Below are 19,492 nucleotides of genomic sequence, written 5' to 3' on the forward strand. Positions count from 1 at the left end.
GTATCTCCATTTTTTTGAAAATGTTAGTTTCTATTTTTGAATATGTGTTTCAAGGGTTACATTACACTGAAAGGAGGTCTCTGACTCTGTCACAAGGATGGTGTCATCAGTGATGTCTTGAGTGATGTCACTGACCATGTCATCAGTGATGTAATATGTGACGTCATCATCAGTGCATTGCAGGTGCGCGAGTTATAGTGAGTCCAACTAACTATAACGTGGGAATTTCAATGGTTTTATGTCAGTAAAATTTCCAGCTAACTATAACTGTTGTGAAACCTATGTTTTTTTCAGTGAATTTAATAGGTTTTTAAAATGCTAATTCCTAACTATAACTGGTGTGAAACCTATGTTTTTTTCAGTGAATTACATAGGTTTTTTAAATGCCATTTCCTAACTATATATAAGGCCCCAAACCTGTTTTTTTCTTTGAATTTCAAAATTTTGTTAATAGCAAATGTCTATAGCTATGAAATGTAATATTTTTGAAAATGAATGAATCCTATGTTTTATTTGTATTTAAAAAAATGTTTTAATGCATATATATATATATATATATACATTTTTTTTACCCTGGAGCGCTCCCGGGGCGCGCCCCTGTGAGCGCCCCGGAAAGGGTAGTCTTTTGAAGCGCCCCAGGGCGCGCTCCGGAGAGCGTCCCGTTCGCGCTATTGCCGCGAACGAAAACATCATCGTGACGTATCGCGTAGCCGCGGTCACGTGATACGCACGGCGTAAGTGCACCCCGAAGCACTCGGGCGAATACGATCGCACAATGTAAACATCTGACGCGCTTACGCGTTGCGACCGGGGGCGCGCCCCGGGACACGCCGCGTAAGTGCGTCGGGTCATGTGACCTGAAAATAACACTTTTAATTGGTGCAGAACAGTTTTGGTTTCATAATGATGAAATCCCTTGTCTTGTGACCTGAAAATAACACTTCTTATTAGTTCTGGCCTTTTTTCCCAAATGATGAAAGACCCCACCTTTTTTCCTTATTCTGACTTTGACCTTTGATTTAGGAAGACCTGTTTTGCAATCTTTGAGGTATATTTTGTACTTTGAAATGGCTACAGTAGCAGCAGCAGCTGGAGCATCTGCACCACCACCACCACCACAACCACCAAGAGGACCACCACAAGATTACATTGGTGGTCAACAAGGGGAGGAGGAGGAGGAGGAGAAGGAGGAGGAGGGGAGAAGAAGGTGGCTGCTAGAACACAATACCCCATACCAGCCAAAACCACACATTGTATGGGAGTTTTTTTCGATCCCAGAGGGCAAGAAAAAAGTCAATGCGGCCAAGGTGACTTGCCTAATCTGTGGCATGGAACTTTCAAGGGGGAACCCTAATAAAAAATACTCTTTTGGAAACAGCACCATGATTTGCCACATGCAGTGCAGGTATCCGATGAACTATTCTGCTGCAGAGATGAGGGAACTGGCCAGTAACCCTCCCCAATCTTCAAGAACCACCTCCAAAAGAAAGCAACCCACTTCATCGGGACCAGAGGCAAGGGAGACGATCCCTTGCATTCAGCCACGGTTTGGGGATTTCCGTATGACATGTATTCATTGTGGTAAGACCATCTCCTATGGTGAACTGAGCATAAAGCTCATCGTCCTTTCTGGGGACAACCACAAATGCCCCCAAAAAAACAAATTTTTTCTTATTTTTTTTTTGCTCCATTTGAGCCATTTTCATTTTCCTCTTTTTTCGTTTCTTTCCATAAAAGTAACAAAAAAAATATAAAATAGTTCATGAAAGCCAAAAAAATACAAAATGTTCCAAAAACACAAAAAAAATATAAAACAACAAAAAGAAAAAAAACAGTTCTTTTTAGAACTACCTCCAATTTATAAAAAAAGGATACATTTTTTAAAAACTCTGTCATTCTTCTTTCCCCATGGGCCGCTCCCCACACGCAAATCAAAAAAAAATTATTATTTTGCACCGCGGGGCCCTTTCATAGCCCCCACATCAAACCTAGGGGGTCGGGGGGGTCTACCCTGCCCCCTTATGGTCATTTCCCCCTTTTTTTCCACCTCTTGTGTCTTTATCCTACCGAGACACAAGATGGCGGCCGGTCCGGACTGTTTCGAATGTTTACAGACACCCGAGAGCCAATCAGCTTTCCATGCGCACCTCACGTGTCGCGCCCGCAGCGCTCCCCGGTGCGCGTACTGGGGCGCTGCCATAGATATATATATATTTTTTAACCTAAATTACTCAAAATCCACTGGAGCACATATCTTGAAACATAGCAAAGGCACATCGGGATACCAGTCCCTACAATTTTGCCACGTTTCGTGGAAATCCATTCAGCCGTTCGGGCTAAAAGTGAGTTTGACTGCCCTATGGAAATTAACATTGAGAAAACACGTTTTGCGAACCCCCTTTTATCTCGGCCCCCGCTTGACGAATCCCCCCCACATTTTCAGGGAAGGAGCGGAGCAGAGCGGGCCATCTTCTTTGAGAAATTCGCGAAGATTTGTCCACCGGCGCCAAAGTTATTCCCAATAGAATGTTGCGGATTTCCTATGGAAAGTAGATCCTAACTATAACTACCTACTGGCTATCGCCAGTAGGTTATATATATATATATATATATATATATATATATATATATATATATATATATATATATATATATATATATATATATATATATATATATATATATATATATATATATATATATATATATATATATACATATATATATATACATATATATATATATATATATCAAAGAAGAGATGCTGTCGTCGGGGGCCCAACCCTGCAGGGCGGTCTTGGCTAATGCGGAAGACAGCGATTCCCGCAGTAACAATCCAAAACAAAGAGTGCGCCAAGACCCGGTTCCTGGAAAAAGGTGCTTTTATTGCAATTGGCTCAGGCGGTCACATGATAGAGGCACCTGACGCGTTTCAGCTTTATGCTTTTCTCAAAGGTGTGTCCTCTTAAAGTGCAGTGTCCCAGTTGTTCCTATTCACACAACCGTCAGTGTACCACACTCAAAGTCCCATGATGCATCTTGTGAGACAGCGTTTATCGTGTGTAGTCCTCATGGTGTTCCCAACTGCTGTCTCGCAGCCATAATGATATTGGGTAAGTGTGGCCACTCGGGGAAAAGGGGCTGGTGCACTTCCACGTTGTTGCCCCACAATGTCAATGAAGCGCTGAGTCCAGGACCTGCTGAACAGAGGCATCAGCCTCGCTCCGCTCCCTTTCTCGCAACACACCACACAATCGCCGGCAATCCTCAGGCTTGTGATGCGGCGAGCGGGTCCTGCCCCCCAAATTTAAACACCAAAGAAGAGATGCTGTCGTCGGGGGCCCCAACCCTGCAGGGCGGTCTTGGCTAATGCGGAAGACAGCGATTCCCGCAGTAACAATCCAAAACAAAGAGTGCGCCAAGACCCGGTTCCTGGAAAAAGGTGCTTTTGTTGCAATTGGCTCAGGCGGTCACATGATAGAGGCACCTGACGCGTTTCAGCTTTATGCTTTTCTCAAAGGTGTGTCCTCTTAAAGTGCAGTGTCCCAGTTGTTCCTATTCACACAACCGTCAGTGTACCACACTCAAAGTCCAATGATGCATCTTGTGAGACAGCGTTTATCGTGTGTAGTCCTCATGGTGTTCCCAACTGCTGTCTCACCACCATAATGATAATGGGTAAGTGTGGCCACTCGGGGAAAAGGGGCTGGTGCACTTCCATGTTGTTGCCCCACAATGTCAATGAAGCGCTGAGTCCAGGACCTGCTGAACAGAGGCATCAGCCTCGCTCCGCTCTCTTTCTCGCAACACACCACACAATCGCCGGCAATCCTCAGGCTTGTGATGCGGCGAGCGGGTCCTGCCCCCCAAATTTAAACACCAAAGAAGAGATGCTGTAGTCGGGGCCCCAACCCTGCAGGGCGGTCTTGGCTAATGCGGAAGACAGCGATTCCCGCAGTAACAATCCAAAACAAAGAGTGCGCCAAGACCCGGTTCCTGGAAAAAGGTGCTTTAATTGCAATTGGCTCAGGCGGTCACATGATAGAGGCACCTGACGCGTTTCAGCTTTATGCTTTTCTCAAAGGTGTGTCCTCTTAAAGTGCATTGTCCCAGTTGTCACTATTCACACAACCGTCAGTGTACCACACTCAAAGTCCCATGATGCATCTTGTGAGACAGCGTTTATCGTGTGTAGCCCTCATGGTGTTCCCAACTGCTGTCTCACCACCATAATGATATTGGGTAAGTGTGGCCACTCGGGGAAAAGGGGCTGGTGCACTTCACGTTGTTGCCCCACAATGTCAATGAAGCGCTGAGTCCAGGACCTGCTGAACAGAGGCATCAGCCTCTCTCCGCTCCCTTTCTCGCAACACACCACACAATCGCCGGCAATCCTCAGGCTTGTGATGCGGCGAGCGGGTCCTGCCCCCCAAATTTAATGGCTAATGCGGAAGACAGCGATTCCCGCAGTAACAATCCAAAACAAAGAGTGCGCCAAGACCCGGTTCCTGGAAAAAGGTGCACCAGCCCCTTTTCCCCGAGTGGCCACACTTACCCAATATCATTATGGTGGTGAGACAGCAGTTGGGAACACCATGAGGACTACACACGATAAACGCTGTCTCACAAGATACATCATGGGACTTTGAGTGTGGTACACTGACGGTTGTGTGAAAAGGAACAACTGGGACACTGCACTTTAAGAGGACACACCTTTGAGAAAAGCATAAAGCTGAAACGCGTCAGGTGCCTCTATCATGTGACCGCCTGAGCCAATTGCAATAAAAGCACCTTTTTCCAGGAACCGGGTCTTGGCGCACTCTTTGTTTTGGATTGTTACTGCGGGAATCGCTGTCTTCCGCATTAGCCAAGACCGCCCTGCAGGGTTGGGGCCCCCGACGACAGCATCTCTTCTTCGGTGTTTAAATTTGGGGGGCAGGACCCGCTTGCCGCATCACAAGCCTGAGGATTGCCGGCGATTGTGTGGTGTGTTGCGAGAAAGGGAGCGGAGCGAGGCTGATGCCTCTGTTCAGCAGGTCCTGGACTCAGCGCTTCATTGACATTGTGGGGCAACAACGTGGAAGTGCACCAGCCCCTTTTCCCCGAGTGGCCACACTTACCCAATATCATTATGGTGGTGAGACAGCAATTGGGAACACCATGAGGACTACACACGATAAACGCTGTCTCACAAGATGCATCATGGGACTTTGAGTGTGGTACACTGACGGTTGTGTGAATAGGAACAACTGGGACACTGCACTTTAAGAGGACACACCTTTGAGAAAAGCATAAGGCTGAAACGCGTCAGGTGCCTCTATCATGTGACCGCCTGATCCAATTGCAATAAAAGCACCTTTTTCCAGGAACCGGGTCTTGGCGCACTCTTTGTTTTGGATTGTTACTGCGGGAATCGCTGTCTTCCGCATTAGCCAAGACCTCCCTGCAGGGTTGGGGCCCCCGACGACAGCATCTCTTCTTTGGTGTTTAAATTTGGGGGGCAGGACCCGCTCGCCGCATCACAAGCCTGAGGATTGCCGGCGATTGTGTGGTGTGTTGCGAGAAAGGGAGCGGAGCGAGGCTGATGCCTCTGTTCAGCAGGTCCTGGACTCAGCGCTTCATTGACATTGTGGGGCAACAATATGGAAGTGCACCAGCCCCTTTTCCCCGAGTGGCCACACTTACCCAATATCATTATGGTGGTGAGACAGCAGTTGGGAACACCATGAGGACTACACACGATAAACGCTGTCTCACAAGATGCATCATGGGACTTTGAGTGTGGTACACTGACGTTGTGTGAATAGGAAAAACTGGGACACTGCACTTTAAGAGGACACACCTTTGAGAAAAGCATAAAGCTGAAACGTGTCAGGTGCCTCTATCATGTGACTGCCTGAGCCAATTGCAATAAAAGCACCTTTTTCCAGGAACCGGGTCTTGGCGCACTCTTTGTTTTGGATTGTTACTGCGGGAATCGCTGTCTTCCGCATTAGCCAAGACCGCCCTGCAGGGTTGGGGCCCCCGACGACAGCATCTCTTCTTTGGTGTTTAGATTTGGGGGGCAGGACCCGCTCGCCGCATCACAAGCCTGAGGATTGCCGGCGATTGTGTGGTGTGTTGCGAGAAAGGGAGCGGAGCGAGGCTGATGCCTCTGTTCAGCAGGTCCTGGACTCAGCGCTTCATTGACATTGTGGGGCAACAACGTGGAAGTGCACCAGCCCCTTTTCCCCGAGTGGCCACACTTACCCAATGTCATTATGGTGGTGAGACAGCAGTTGGGAACACCATGAGGACTACACATGATAAACGCTGTCTCACAAGATGCATCATGGGACTTTGAGTGTGGTACACTGACGGTTGTGTGAATAGGAACAATTGGGACACTGCACTTTAAGAGGACACACCTTTGAGAAAAGCATAAAGCTGAAACGCGTCAGGTGCCTCTATCATGTGACCGCCTGAGTCAATTGCAATAAAAGCAACTTTTTCCAGGAACCGGGTCTTGGCGCACTCTTTGTTTTGGATATATATATATATATATATATATATATATATATATATATATATATATATATATATATATATATATATATATATATATATATATATATATATATATATATATATATATACTTAAAAAAGCAAAGGTTACAGGGATGTTACAGTTAGGAAATAGACTTAAAAAATATTGTAATTTGAGATGTCATCAGTGATATCATTGACCATGTAGTACGTGAGGTCATAAGCTGCACATTGCAGTGGCATTAGTTATAGTTAGCTCTGGTAACTATAACTGTTGAATTTCAATGGTTTGTACCCGTGAAATCTGAGCCTTACTGGATGTTACCGACCCTATACACCAGTATAGGCCACACTGATGGACTAGCGGCAGTCAAACCTTATTTGTCACGCAGATCTGGCCAATTTGATGACCACAACACTATGCTGCTTCAAATGCTTGATTACTGTCTTTCCAACAATGTGTTCATGTATAATAATCTCATTTACAGACAACTGCAGGGAGTAGCAATGGGGGCCAGTTTCTCCACAAGCTTCGCGTGTTTGCATATGGGAGCTTGGGAGGAACTGGTCCTCAAAACTAGATATCAGGAAGTCTATGAAACTAACATAATTAAATGGTATCGTTTCATAGACAACTTATTTGTGATTTGGGGCCCGATGTAGGTAATTTTATTTTACCACTTCTTAAATACCGAATGATACTGAATCAGTATTTAAGAAGTGGTAAAATGGAGGGGGGGGATGTAGGTAATACAGAATCAGTAAATACCGAATCGTTAAGATTCGGTATTTACCGATTCTGTAAATACCGATTTGGTAATGCCCATTGATCCAATGGGCATTGAAGCCCATAGGAATCACTGGGCATTACAGAATCGGTATTTACCAATTTGGTAAATACCGATTCCAGCAAGGGTGCAGGGGGTGTCACTTTGACACCCTCTAGCACCCCAAAGACAGGCATGTGTGCCATGTGGCACACAGACATGCCCTAAGGGCATGTCTGTCTGTCACATGGCATAGGTGTGCATGCACACATGTGCATGCACACCTGGATTCGGTATTTTACCACCCAATTGGATTGGGTGGTAAAATACAGAATCTGAAAGGCCTGTAGCACTGGAAAAAGTGCTACCTACATCAGGAGTTTTCCGAATCGGTAAAATTACCGACTCAGTATTTTACAGAATCTGTAAATTTACCTATTCGGTAAATTTACAGATTCTGGAAAATATAGCCCCCTACATCTCAATCACCAAATACCGGTCGGTAATGGCCGAATTCGGCCGTTACTGACCGGTATTTGGTGACCTACATCGGAGAGGTAGCGAACAACATGCCCAAGATTTCATTAATGTAAATGTATTGCGATTTATATAGCGCACGTATCACCCGAAGGCATCAAGGCGCTTGCCTTGGGAACCCGTCCTGGTATTCCCCTGTGAGATAACCCCAGCAGGGTATCCACAAGGTGAAAGCCAGGCATCCCGCCGCGAGGGGCCGTAGTGGAGATTAAGCAAGCTATTGCCCAGAGTTGCAGAGTGTGAACTTGTGAGTCGAGTAGGCACCGGAACGAGAATTATCGAGTCCGTGGAATTTTTGAGCCCAAGACCCACCGAGGCGGGGAATTGAACCCTGGTCCAGGACCGATCTCATCTTCCTGGTCTGCCGCCTCTAACCCCTGAGCCACACTTCTCCACTGTAAATATCAATGTAAATCATTTAAATCTAACTTTCACAGCTACATTAATCCAAACTTCCGTTACCTTCCTGGACACAGAAGTCTACGTCAACTGTGGCAAATTAGAAACAAAACTGTTCCGTAAGATCACAGCAGGAAATACTATTCTGCATGCTGGGAGTGCACACCCTGCTCATCCTATTGCCAGCATCCCCTATGGGGAGATGCTGCGCATCAGAAGGGTGTGCAGCAACCCACAGGATTTAGAAGCAGCTCAAGAAGCCAGTAAAAATAGATTCTTAGAGAGAGGGTACTCTGCTCATAGCATTGAAAGCGCCTGCATCAAATCTATGAGATGCAGCAGGGAGGGGCTGTTAAACAAATACCGTAATGAAGAATGCACAGAAAGGAAACTGCTTCCAAGCAGTGCGGACTGTGGAAGCAGTGAGAATAAGACATTCAGAATAATTACAGGGCATAGCAGGCAACACAAGGCCTCATATAAGATTATCAATAAGAATTGGCCAATTGTGTTAAATGACCCTGTAATTGGCCCCTCACTACCACACAGAGCCTCTCTAACATACAGCAGAGCCCCTTCTTTAAAAGACCAGCTAGTAGACACATGCCCGGAAACATTAGAAAAAACTACGTGGCTGCAAAGCAACAGTGGTTTTTTCAAAATGTAAAACGTGTAAATCCTGTATCAGGGGATTAATAAGAAAAACCTACATTGACGGATTTAGCAGCAAGGAACATCCTATCTCTGAAGTCTTAACATGCAAGACAGAATATGCCATTTACGTACTGCAGTGCCCGTGTCTGTTGAAGTATGTCGGATGTACCAAGCTGGCTGTGCACAAACGCATTCTCCAGCATCTGAGGGCAATAGCCAACCAGGATAATACGTATCCGGTGGCTAGACACTTCCGTGATGTGCACAATGGTGATAATACCAGTCTCAAATATTATGTTATTGATGCGGTCAAGGCCAGCAGAGGTGGAGAGGACATAAGTTATAGTTAGCTCTGGTAACTATAACTGTTGAATTTCAATGGTTTGTACCCGTGAAATCTGAGCCTTACTATAATGTCCCTGTAGCCTTTGTTTTTTTTGTTAATGAATTTCTTAGGTTTTTTTAAATTCTGTTTCCTAACTATAACATTCCTGTAATCTTTTTTTTGTGAATTTGTAAGTTACTGCATGAGTTTCCCAGTAATTCTGTGAGTGGGTCTGAGTGTACATGGGTCTGTCAGTCAGTGTGTGAATGTATGAGTGGCTCTGGGAGTGGCTGTATAAGTATCTCATTAGGTGTGTGAGTTGGTGCGTCAATGAGTGGGTCGGTGTGTGGGTGTGTGAGTGTCTGAGTGACTGTCTGAGTTAGTATGTGAGTCTCCGAGTGGGTGTGTGAGTGGGTGTCATAGTGTCTGAGTGGATTTGTGAGTGCCTCCATAAGTGTGTGAGTCAGTCTGTGAGTGAGTGCATGAGTGTCAGAGTGGGTCTGTAAGTGGGTGTGTGAGTCTCTGAGTAAGTCTATGAGTGGGTGTGTGAGTCTCTGGGTGGGCCTGAGAGTGACTTCATGAGTTTCTGAGTGGGTCAGTGAGTGAGTGCATGTGTCTTTGAGTCGATCTCTGAGTGCATAAGTCTCTCAGTGGGTCTGTGATTGGGTGCATGAGTCTGAGTGGGTCTGTGAGTGGGTGCTTGAGTTTCCGAGTGAGTCTGTGAGTAGGTGTGTGAGTCTTTGAATGGGTGTGTAAGTGGGTTCCTAAGTCTCTGAGTGGGTATGTGAGAGTCTGCCTAGGTCTGTGAGTGGGTGCAAGAGTCTCTGGGTGGATCTATGAGTAGGTGTGTGATTGTCTCAGTGGGCCTGTGTGTGGTTGTCAGAGTTTCTGGGTGGGTTTGCGAATGTCTCCATAAGTGTGTGAGTCAGTCTGTGACTAAGTGCATGAGTGACTGAGTGGGTCTCTGTAAGTTGATGTGTAAGTGTCAGAGTGAGTTTGTGAGTTAGTCTCTGAGTGGATCTGTGAGTACGTGAAAAAGTCTGAGTGAGTGTGTGGGTCTGTGAGCGGGTTTGTGGTTCTGACTGGGTCTGTGAGTGGGTGCATGACTACCTGAGTGAGTCTCTGAATTGGTGCATGGGTCTCTGAGTGGGTCTGTGAGTAGGTATGTAGGTCTCTGATTGGGTCAGTGAGCAGGTACGTTGGGTCTCTGAGTGGGCCTGTGAGTGGGTATGTGAGTGTCTCAGTAGGTCTATGAGTAAGTGTGTAGATCTCGGAGTAAGACTGAGTGGGTGCGTGAGTCTCTTTGTTGATCTGAGAGTGGGTGCATGAGTTTCTGTGTGGGTCTCTGTCACAAAAATTGCCGAAATTAGTAGGAAATGGGGATTTGACATATGCTCATACGCTGATGACACACAATTGGTGATTCCCCTAATAGACAGGCTGACCAACACTGAGACTAAGGGCAACCTAATTAACTGTCTAACTAAACTTACAGGCTGGATGTCCCAACACTGTCTAAAACTGAACGCCAGGAAATCGGAAATCCTACTTTTCGGGGGACAAATGGCCACACAGGCTCTGCTTATGAGCAGACTGGATTACGGCAACGCCCTTTACTTTGGCATGGCCGACTATCTATTTTCCTGACTTCAGGTGGTCCAAAGTGCCGCTGCCAAACTAATATGCAACAAAAGAAAATACAGTACAGCATCATACTGCCTGAAGGATTTACATTGGCTACCGGTCTGTCAGAAAGCCAATTTCAAGCTCCTCTGTTTTGCACACAGAACCCTACACAAAAAAGGACCACACATCCTACAAGATAAACTACATTTTCATATCCCGCCGCGAAACCTGAGATCTTGTCACCAAGCCCTAACCTCTGTCAAACGTACAAACAAGGTCAGAATGGGCAACCGATCGTTCTCCAATTCAGCCGCGGTCCTTTGGAATGGCCTGCCACTCGACCTTTGCCTAACTAACGACTATCTTCTATTCAGAAAAAAAACTGAAAACCATCATGTTTCCCAGACACCGATTCCAACCTTGATCATTTCAGTATACTCTATTCTGTCCCTCGGGACAATTGATGCGCTCTACAGATACAAATACAAATAGAAATACAGTGGGACTGTGATTGAGTGCAACAGTGTCTGAGTGGGTCTGTGTGTGGGTGAGTGAGTGTCTCAGTAGGTCTCACTGAGTGCGTAATTGTCTATGTGGGTCTGTGAGTGGGTGAATCAGCGTAAGTGAGACTAAGGGTGGGTGTCGAGTTAGTCTCGACGTTACATGGGAATATGCTGGAAAATCTCCCTGCGGCCCGCCCCTCTCGCGCCCCCATACGCCGCTCCCCCCCGCCTCCCAGCTGCTCCTCCCTTTTTAATGGTGGTCGCTGCGCATCGAGGGTGAGTGACCTCTGACCTGCCTTTGGTCAGGAGCTCGCTCCCCCACGACCGCAACACCACCTAGCTGTGCCCGTGTCCTTGACCTCCGCCCACGCTGCTGTTCGCGTGTTCAAGGCCCTTCTCCACCCGCAGGCATCTGCCTGCGCCTCATTCCTGGTGTCTAGTGGGCTTCTGGTAAGCGTCGCTAGACTTGTGCATTGTGCCTTATTGTGACTGTTTTATTGTGCCTTGATTTATTGTGCCGTTTTCATTCGTTTCCTTTGTGCCTTTCGGGTTTTCTGCCTGGTTTTGCCCCTTGTGCACTCCCCTGTGCCGGCTCTTTCTGAGCCGCTTCCCCGCTGCTGCCTCCCTGTGGCCCCTCCCTCCTCGTGCCGTCATTCGCCGCTCCCTACCGCCTCCCAGCTGCTCCTCCCTTCTTAATGGCGGTCGCACGCAGCAGGTGCACCGCTGGCGCGCCGGGGTTGCCAGAGGCAAGCCCATATGCGCCCGTCCGCGCCTGGACCGTGCCCAGCGCCACCCCCCCTGGCCCGCATGGCCCCCGCACCTCCACACGCCGCTACACGCCTGACCAGCTCAACGCCCTCAATCCCGGCCACATCACAGCATGCTTCCAGTCCTCACCGGGGAACACAAAGGGACCCTTCTCCTGCCGCGCTTGCAACTTCACCTGCGACAGAACGAGGAAACCTGCAAAGACAAAACCCCAAACCACAAACCACCTCCACTGCATACTCCTCAACACCAGCTCCGCACGCAAGCACGCCATCGAGCTCTGGGACCTGCTCGACACCACCGCCCCAGACGTAGCCTTCCTGACCGAAACCTGGTGGAATGACTCCTCGGCGCCCGACATCGCAATTGCCATCCCGGACGGCTACAAGATCATCCGAAGAGATCGCACCAACGGAATTGGAGGAGGAATAGCTATCGCCCACAAATCCACCCTCAAAGTCTACACCCACACGGACGACAGCCTCAAGACCGCCGAACACCTACACTTCCGTATCCACACCAACCCCAACACCACTCTCAGAGGAACGCTCATCTACAGACCCCCCGGACCACGAGCACCATTCAGCGGATCCATCGCCAACCTCGCCAGCACCCACGCACTCACCTCAACGGACTACATCCTACTGGGGGACCTAAATTTCCACCTGGAGAACAACTACGACACCAACTCCACAACTCTGATCGACAACCTCACCAACCTCGACCTCAGACAACTCGTCAACACACCCATCCACATCGCCGGCCACACGCTTGATCCCATCTTCTCCTCAAGCACCCACGTCACCTTCAATCTCACCACCGAACTCCACTGGACCAACCACCACTGTATCCACTTCACTTTCAAGAAACATACCGAGCACCACCGCACTCAACAACCACCCCGCCGATGCTGGAGCAAAGTTACTGAAGACCAGCTTACCAACACCCTCACCCAGAACCCACCCTCTGACCCCATCGACCCAGACACCGCCACCCACAACCTCATACTGTGGATCAAAGATTGCGCCAACACCCTCGCGCCACTCAAGAAACTCACCGACAACCAAGCCAGAAAAAAAGCCACCTGGTTCACCGACGAGCTCCTAACCTCCAAGCGCAACTGCCGGAAACTAAAAAAGAAATGGCTCCTCGAACGCACACCTGACAGCCTCACAGCCCACAGGGACGCCACCCGCAGGCATCACCAACTCATCAGACAAACCAAAAAATCCCACTTCAAAGACCGCCTGGACAACAATGCACACAACAGCAAAGAGCTCTTCAGCATCATGAAAGACCTCTCCAACCCCAGCGCCAACGTCAACGACATCCCACCATTCCAAGATCTCTGCGACGCGCTGTCCACCTTTTTCCATCGGAAGATCACCGACATCCACAACAGCTTCAACGCCACGCCCACGCCACACCCTACGCCCAAAAGCTCCACCTGTGCAAACCGCCTGACCTCCTAGACCAACGTCAACGGCACAGAGACACGCAAGATCATGAACTCCATCCACTCAAGATCTCCGTCAGACCCTTGTCCCCACCACGTATACAACAAAGCCGACTTTACCATCGCCCCCCAACTACGGAAGCTCATCAACATCTCCTTCGAAACAGCAACATTCCCGGAAAGTTGGAAGCACGCCCAAATCCGCACCCTCCTCAAGAAGCCCAAAGCAGACCCCAACGACCTCAAGAATTTCCGACCGATCTCCCTACTCCCCTTCCCGGCGAAGGTCATTGAAAAAAATCATCAACGCACAACTAACCCGCCACCTCGAAAACAACGACATCCTGGACCCCTCCCAGTCCGGCTTCAGACGAAACCACAGCACTGAGACCGCCCTTCTCGCCACCACAGGCGACATCAGACGCCAAATGGACAATGGCGAAACATCAGCCCTTATCCTCCTGGACCTATCTGCCGCCTTCGACACAGTCTGCGCCGACACCCTGAAAACACGCCTCCACGAAACCGGGATTCAAGGAAAAGCCCTCGACTGGATCATCTCATTCCTCTCCGCAGAACCCAGAGAGTCCGCCTCCCCCCCTTCCGTTCCGAAGCCACTAACATCATCTGCGGGTCCCCCAAGGCTCATCCCTCAGCCCGACGCTGTTCAACATCTACATGGCCCCCCTCGCACAAGTGGCCCGACAACACAACCTCAACATTCTCTCTTACGCCGACGACACCCAGTTCATCCTCTCTCTCACCAAGGACCTGCGCACAGCCAAAACCAACCTCCACGAGGGAATGAAATCCATCGCTGAATGGATGAGATGCAGCCGTCTGAAACTGAACTCGGACAAGATGGAGGTCCTCATCCTCGGACCACCCTCTCCGCCTGGGACCACTCCTGGAGGCTTACCTCACTAGGAACCCCACCGAAACTGACCGACCACGCGCGCAACCTGGGCTTCGTCCTCGACTCCTCCCTCGCCATGTCTAAACAGGTCAACACAGTTTCCGCCTCCTGCTACAACACACTCCGCATGCTCCGTAGGATCTACAAATGGATCCCAACAGAAACAAGAAGAACGGTGATACAGGCCCTCAGCAGCAGGCTAGACTCCGGCAACGCACTCTACACAGGCATCCCAGCAAAAGACCTACAACGCCTTTAACGCATCCAAAACGCCTCTGCCCGGCTGATCCTCAATGTACCCCGCCGCAGCCACATCTCCCACCACCTGAGAAACCTTCACTGGCTCCCCGTGGACGAGAGGATCACTTTCAAGCTTCTTACCCACCCTCACAAGGCACTCCACGACACCGGACTAGCCTACCTGAACAATAGACTCAGTTTCTACACCCCCACCCATCAGTTCCGCTCCGCAAACCTCGCCTTCGCCATCGTTCCCCGCATCCAACGAAAGACCTCCGGCGGCAGATCCTTCTCATACCTCGCCACCAAGACCTGGAACACCCTCCCTACCAACCTGCGACAGACCCAAGACCTACTCACCTTCAGAAGACTCCTTAAGTCCTGGCTCTTCGATCAGTAACAGCAGCACCCCCCCCCCCCCCCCCCCCCAGCGCCTTGAAACCCTCACAAGTACATAGAGCGCTTTATAAATTCTATGATTGATTGATTAATTGACAAAGTATACCCAAATAGCGCATTTGTGGGAAAAAAACTGTTTTTCGACATATTATACACATCAGGGGTTCCTCAAACACCCCTGTATGAGGTCACATCCAACCTGACCCGTTATGCCACTTTCTGTCATTTAGTTTGATCCCCTTGGACTGTACCAATCATCTAAAATGGCAGATGCAACTTTCTGCTCAGGTTGTGTCCAGCCAATCACAGCATTCCTGTTGGTGTGCGCATTTGTGATTAATTGCGAAATCGTCACAAATTTGCCGTGATCGTAGATATACAAATTTGAATTTCTCAACAACTACTGAACTGATTTACACCTAATAACTGAAAGTGTGATCTGCAGCCCGAAATCTACCTTTCTGTCAAATTTGGTGTAATTCTATCCAGGGGTTTGGGCTGTAGGCATGTCTTAAGACTCAATAGAAACTAACATGGGAAACTCACTTTTTTGAACGCCTGTTTTTCTCTGCCCCTTATTGAAGGATAACTCTGAAGCTTTCCATGCATTTTTTGGGGGGAAATTTGGGGAAGATTCATCAAAGGCAACTTATAGGCAAGTCAAAACGGCTTTTCCTATGTCAACATGGTCCTAAATATAATTACCTACTGGTGATCGCCACATGCACCCCTGCCCTGAGTGTCCCAGCTGGAATAATTTCTAGATCCCTAATGCTGATTTTGTTGTCATGGGCTAACAATGATCATGCATGTGTGCCATGACAAATTCCTGTCTCACTGATTGCTGTCTTTTTAGACCTGAAGGAGCGCCTTAAGTACTACCCTCATAGTGGTGAAAGGTTACTGCCCTTACCAGGAGTTAAACAGCAAAAGCACGGTGAAGGCAGCTTATTGTGTAGTGATCCATATGAGTGAGTAGGGCCTTTTTAACTGTGTCACTGGAGTGAGGCCTACGAGCTCGGTTGTTTAAAGTTCTACTGCTGTGTTCTTAACTCACCCTTAGCCTACAGTGGTTTGGAGTGCAGTGTTGCAGAGTGCACGTGTGGAGTATGTGTGCTGGGTGTATGTGTGCCTGTGGATAGCACAATACAGGGATAATGCAGTTCTGTGCTATGCAGTGCATGTATAATATCTCATGTGCTGGGGGTATGTGCCTTTGAATGTTGTGAACGGTGCATAAAGGATGTAGTGGTGTGCAGCACATGTATGCTATATGCATGGATGGGTGTATGTGTGCCTGTGAATTGGTACCATAAATGAGTTCCCTTTTGTGAGACCCAGGCTGAATGGCGGAACACGAGGAGAGGAGTTTGAGGAATCCTCCCAGACAGATTTGTGTATTGTTGCATTCCTGTAGGCTGGATGGAATGCACTGAAGGAAGGGAAAGATAGGCTCTTCAGTGCACATGAAAGAGTTCTCTTTGATTCAAAGAGAGGTTACTGGAAAGGGGCCTTAGCACATCTCAGAATGGAGGTGGGGCTGATAAGAGAATCATAAAGAGTATGGCTGCGGCCCTGGGGTAACTCTTTAGTACATGTATCACTGTGGCTGACATTCAGGTGTCAACCTCTAGTCACTCCCACGGCCGGTGTTGTCGCCATCAGATTTGTAGTCGCCCCTGCTGTGAAAGACTTCCTTCTGGAGGAAGGGAGAACAGAGGAGAGGACACTGCAAAAGGAGGCAGACCCCAACATAAACTTCAAAGACTCAGGGGCCGATTCCCAAAAGGCCTCCAGACTAGTGGTGTAGGCCCTGCACTTGTGGCAGGGGGCTTGCATCTGTGGTGGGGGCCCGCACTTGTCACAAGACGTCTGCAATGAGTATCTGCAGTGTGGTGGTCCCGCCACAAGTGCTGGCGCCCCCACTACGTGTGCGGGCTCCCCCGCTATGACTGCGGGGCCTCCCCCATGAGTGCGGAGGCCCTTTGTGAATCGGACCCTTTGACTCAAAATCACATTTGGTGCTTGGAAATGGACTATAAGAAGGGGGGCTCTTAATTGTCAACTGTCAAGCAGCCAGTCGTGCTATGTGAGAAGGAGAAGCTCTTCAAGAATCAGGACTGGAGGCTAAGGCCTGCCACTGTCCCAGATGGGTGGGGGACATCACCCATGTAATCCAAGACCACCTGCCCTCGAAGCCCGGAACATGAGCACCTGCCAACTTGCCAAGATCAGTGTTCCCTGTGAAGGAGAGGAAAGCGTTGGAGCGAGCGAGGTCCAGTGCGGGGGGAGGCGGGGATGGTCCCAGTGATTGCTTCCCCATAGCAAGGTATGAGGAGTCGGCAGCTGCACTGATCGAGTTGTTGCCCTTATGCAAGAAAAAGCCAGCCACTACCTTATGCTAGAGGAGGGCTGCCATGAAGTGAGCCATGATCATTCCTGCACCGAAAGGGTCATCACCCTTGTAAAGGTACCAAGCCGGCGACCCCGCATGTGACCACCGTAATGATTGCTGGTGTGCAAATCCTTGCATAGCCTGTGTGCGGTACCAAGTCGGCGTCCTCGTATGCCACGTGAGGCTACTATGAAGATTGGTGCTGTGTCCATCAGGCCAAGGTCATGTGCAGAGGAGGAACGGTAACCCCGTACACCAGGGGAAGGCACAGAAACAAGGCAAGGAGTGGGATTTGGTCAAGCCCATCGATGGAGGAAGGAGGCCGCTGTCGTGACCCGAGTGGGCCCAAGCCATGACAGAGGACCAGCACCAGGAGCAATGCACCCTCCCCTTATCTGTGGGGAAGACCTCAAGAAACTTACCAGCATCTGTGGAGCATCGAGAACCCCCTGGCCACTACTGCATGTAAGGAACTCAGGGACACCGTACCTCAACCCTCCTGAGTCGTATGTGAAAGGCTTACTGGAGGTGTCCGCTGCAGTGTCACTACCCACAATGGGGTGTGCTCAGAGACTCCAGTCATTCGGATCCTACTGGTGCAGGTAAGACTGATTTACGGGCCAGACACCCCCAGGGGAACTTGCCTGCCAGATAGTTCTTTGGCGCGGGAACACTTTTGACTTTAATAAAGAGTGAGAGTGGGAGTGCGACTTCTGAAACTCGGACTAGTATTGGGCTTAACTTGAATGTCATATATAGTGAATTGGGGATAACCACTACCGCTAGAAAGAGGGGAGTGGTCATCAAGGATCTGCCTTTGAAACACTAGAGCCCTGACCTGAGTGGATTGTGTATTGTTTGTGAATGTTTTATTTGACTTTGTGTTCGTATATAAATACTCCTTATTTCATAAAAGCAAGAATTTGGCAGGGCAATCATTTATTGCTGCTGCTGAGTTTATTTTGAGTTTTTAGCCTGTGTTCACCCCCTGTGTCTATCTCCTCTGAACACTACCTACCCCCCCCCACCCCACCCCTACGAGATGCGTTGGACTGCTCCACCACGTTACTACTGAGAGTCAAATGTTTGAAGGGGTACTTGGCCCAGTTGTTCAGGATCCATAGTGGGCAGGGCTCTAGGACATCAGGAGTAAAAGGCCTCAACCCCCACTTTAAGCCCTGCAACTCCTGCTTGCACGAACCTTTTCAACGGGGTCCTGACAATATGTTTACCTTATGTTACCATGCATTAATATAGGTTTTAACCTATTTTGACTTAATTCATTTGCAGAGTTCTCATACGTGACCTGAAACGCTTGGAGAACATCAGCTTGTCGCCATTTATATCCCATGTTACTTCAAGTCTTTATGGCCTTATAACAATGCAAGCATATTGCAAAGGAGATGAAAGCCTCTTGAAGTAAGAATATTACTCTTTTGGTTTCTTTTTATTCATTTTCAAATATAGACTTTAAGCATGCCTGCATTTAGTGTTAAATCTTTCTCAGAAATCATCTTCCTTTTCATTGGTGTATTTCACGCCTGTGAAGCAGACTCTGTGCATGGCAGCAGCTTAATGCTTCTAATGTAAAGCTGTCCTCAGTTCTTCTGCTTGTCTAATGGCTGCAGACAGCAATATACGGAGTTCTACAATGCAGAAGAAAAATCATGTTTCCGATTTATACAATAATCGATTCACTCATATAAAGCAGGTCCAATATTAGGCACTTTTCAGGGTGAGAATGCCATGCCAAATAGATGAACATCCACAAACCAGTGAGTTTTTTGTGCTTACAAGCTTGTGCAAAATACTTTCCTACCCTAGATACGATGAGAGATTCTCCTCTGTTAAGGGCAGGCGTAAATATGTGTCTTGGGTGGCAAACCGGATGATACGTCTCTATAATTGTTGCTGGTGTATACAAAGGGGTTTCAAGTTGTGCAAATATAATTTATCATTTACACATACATAAACGTTTACCA

At 48.4% G+C, this 19,492-nt stretch overlaps 1 protein-coding gene across 1 annotated transcript in view; it reads left to right on the forward strand.

Moving 5' to 3' along the window:
• The window catches only part of LOC147697160 (ATP-binding cassette sub-family C member 5-like), a 2,119,944-nt gene that overhangs the window by 1,815,131 nt on the left and 285,321 nt on the right, over positions 1-19,492 (forward strand). The window contains exon 23 of the mRNA XM_086934231.1: positions 18,801-18,929. Coding sequence (XP_086790357.1) covers positions 18,801-18,929 — 129 coding nt within the window. The remainder of the gene's footprint in view (positions 1-18,800; positions 18,930-19,492) is intronic.

The sequence above is a fragment of the Lissotriton vulgaris genome, chromosome 8 (assembly GCF_964263255.1).
Source record: "Lissotriton vulgaris chromosome 8, aLisVul1.2, whole genome shotgun sequence".
Taxonomy (NCBI): Eukaryota; Metazoa; Chordata; class Amphibia; order Caudata; family Salamandridae; genus Lissotriton; species Lissotriton vulgaris.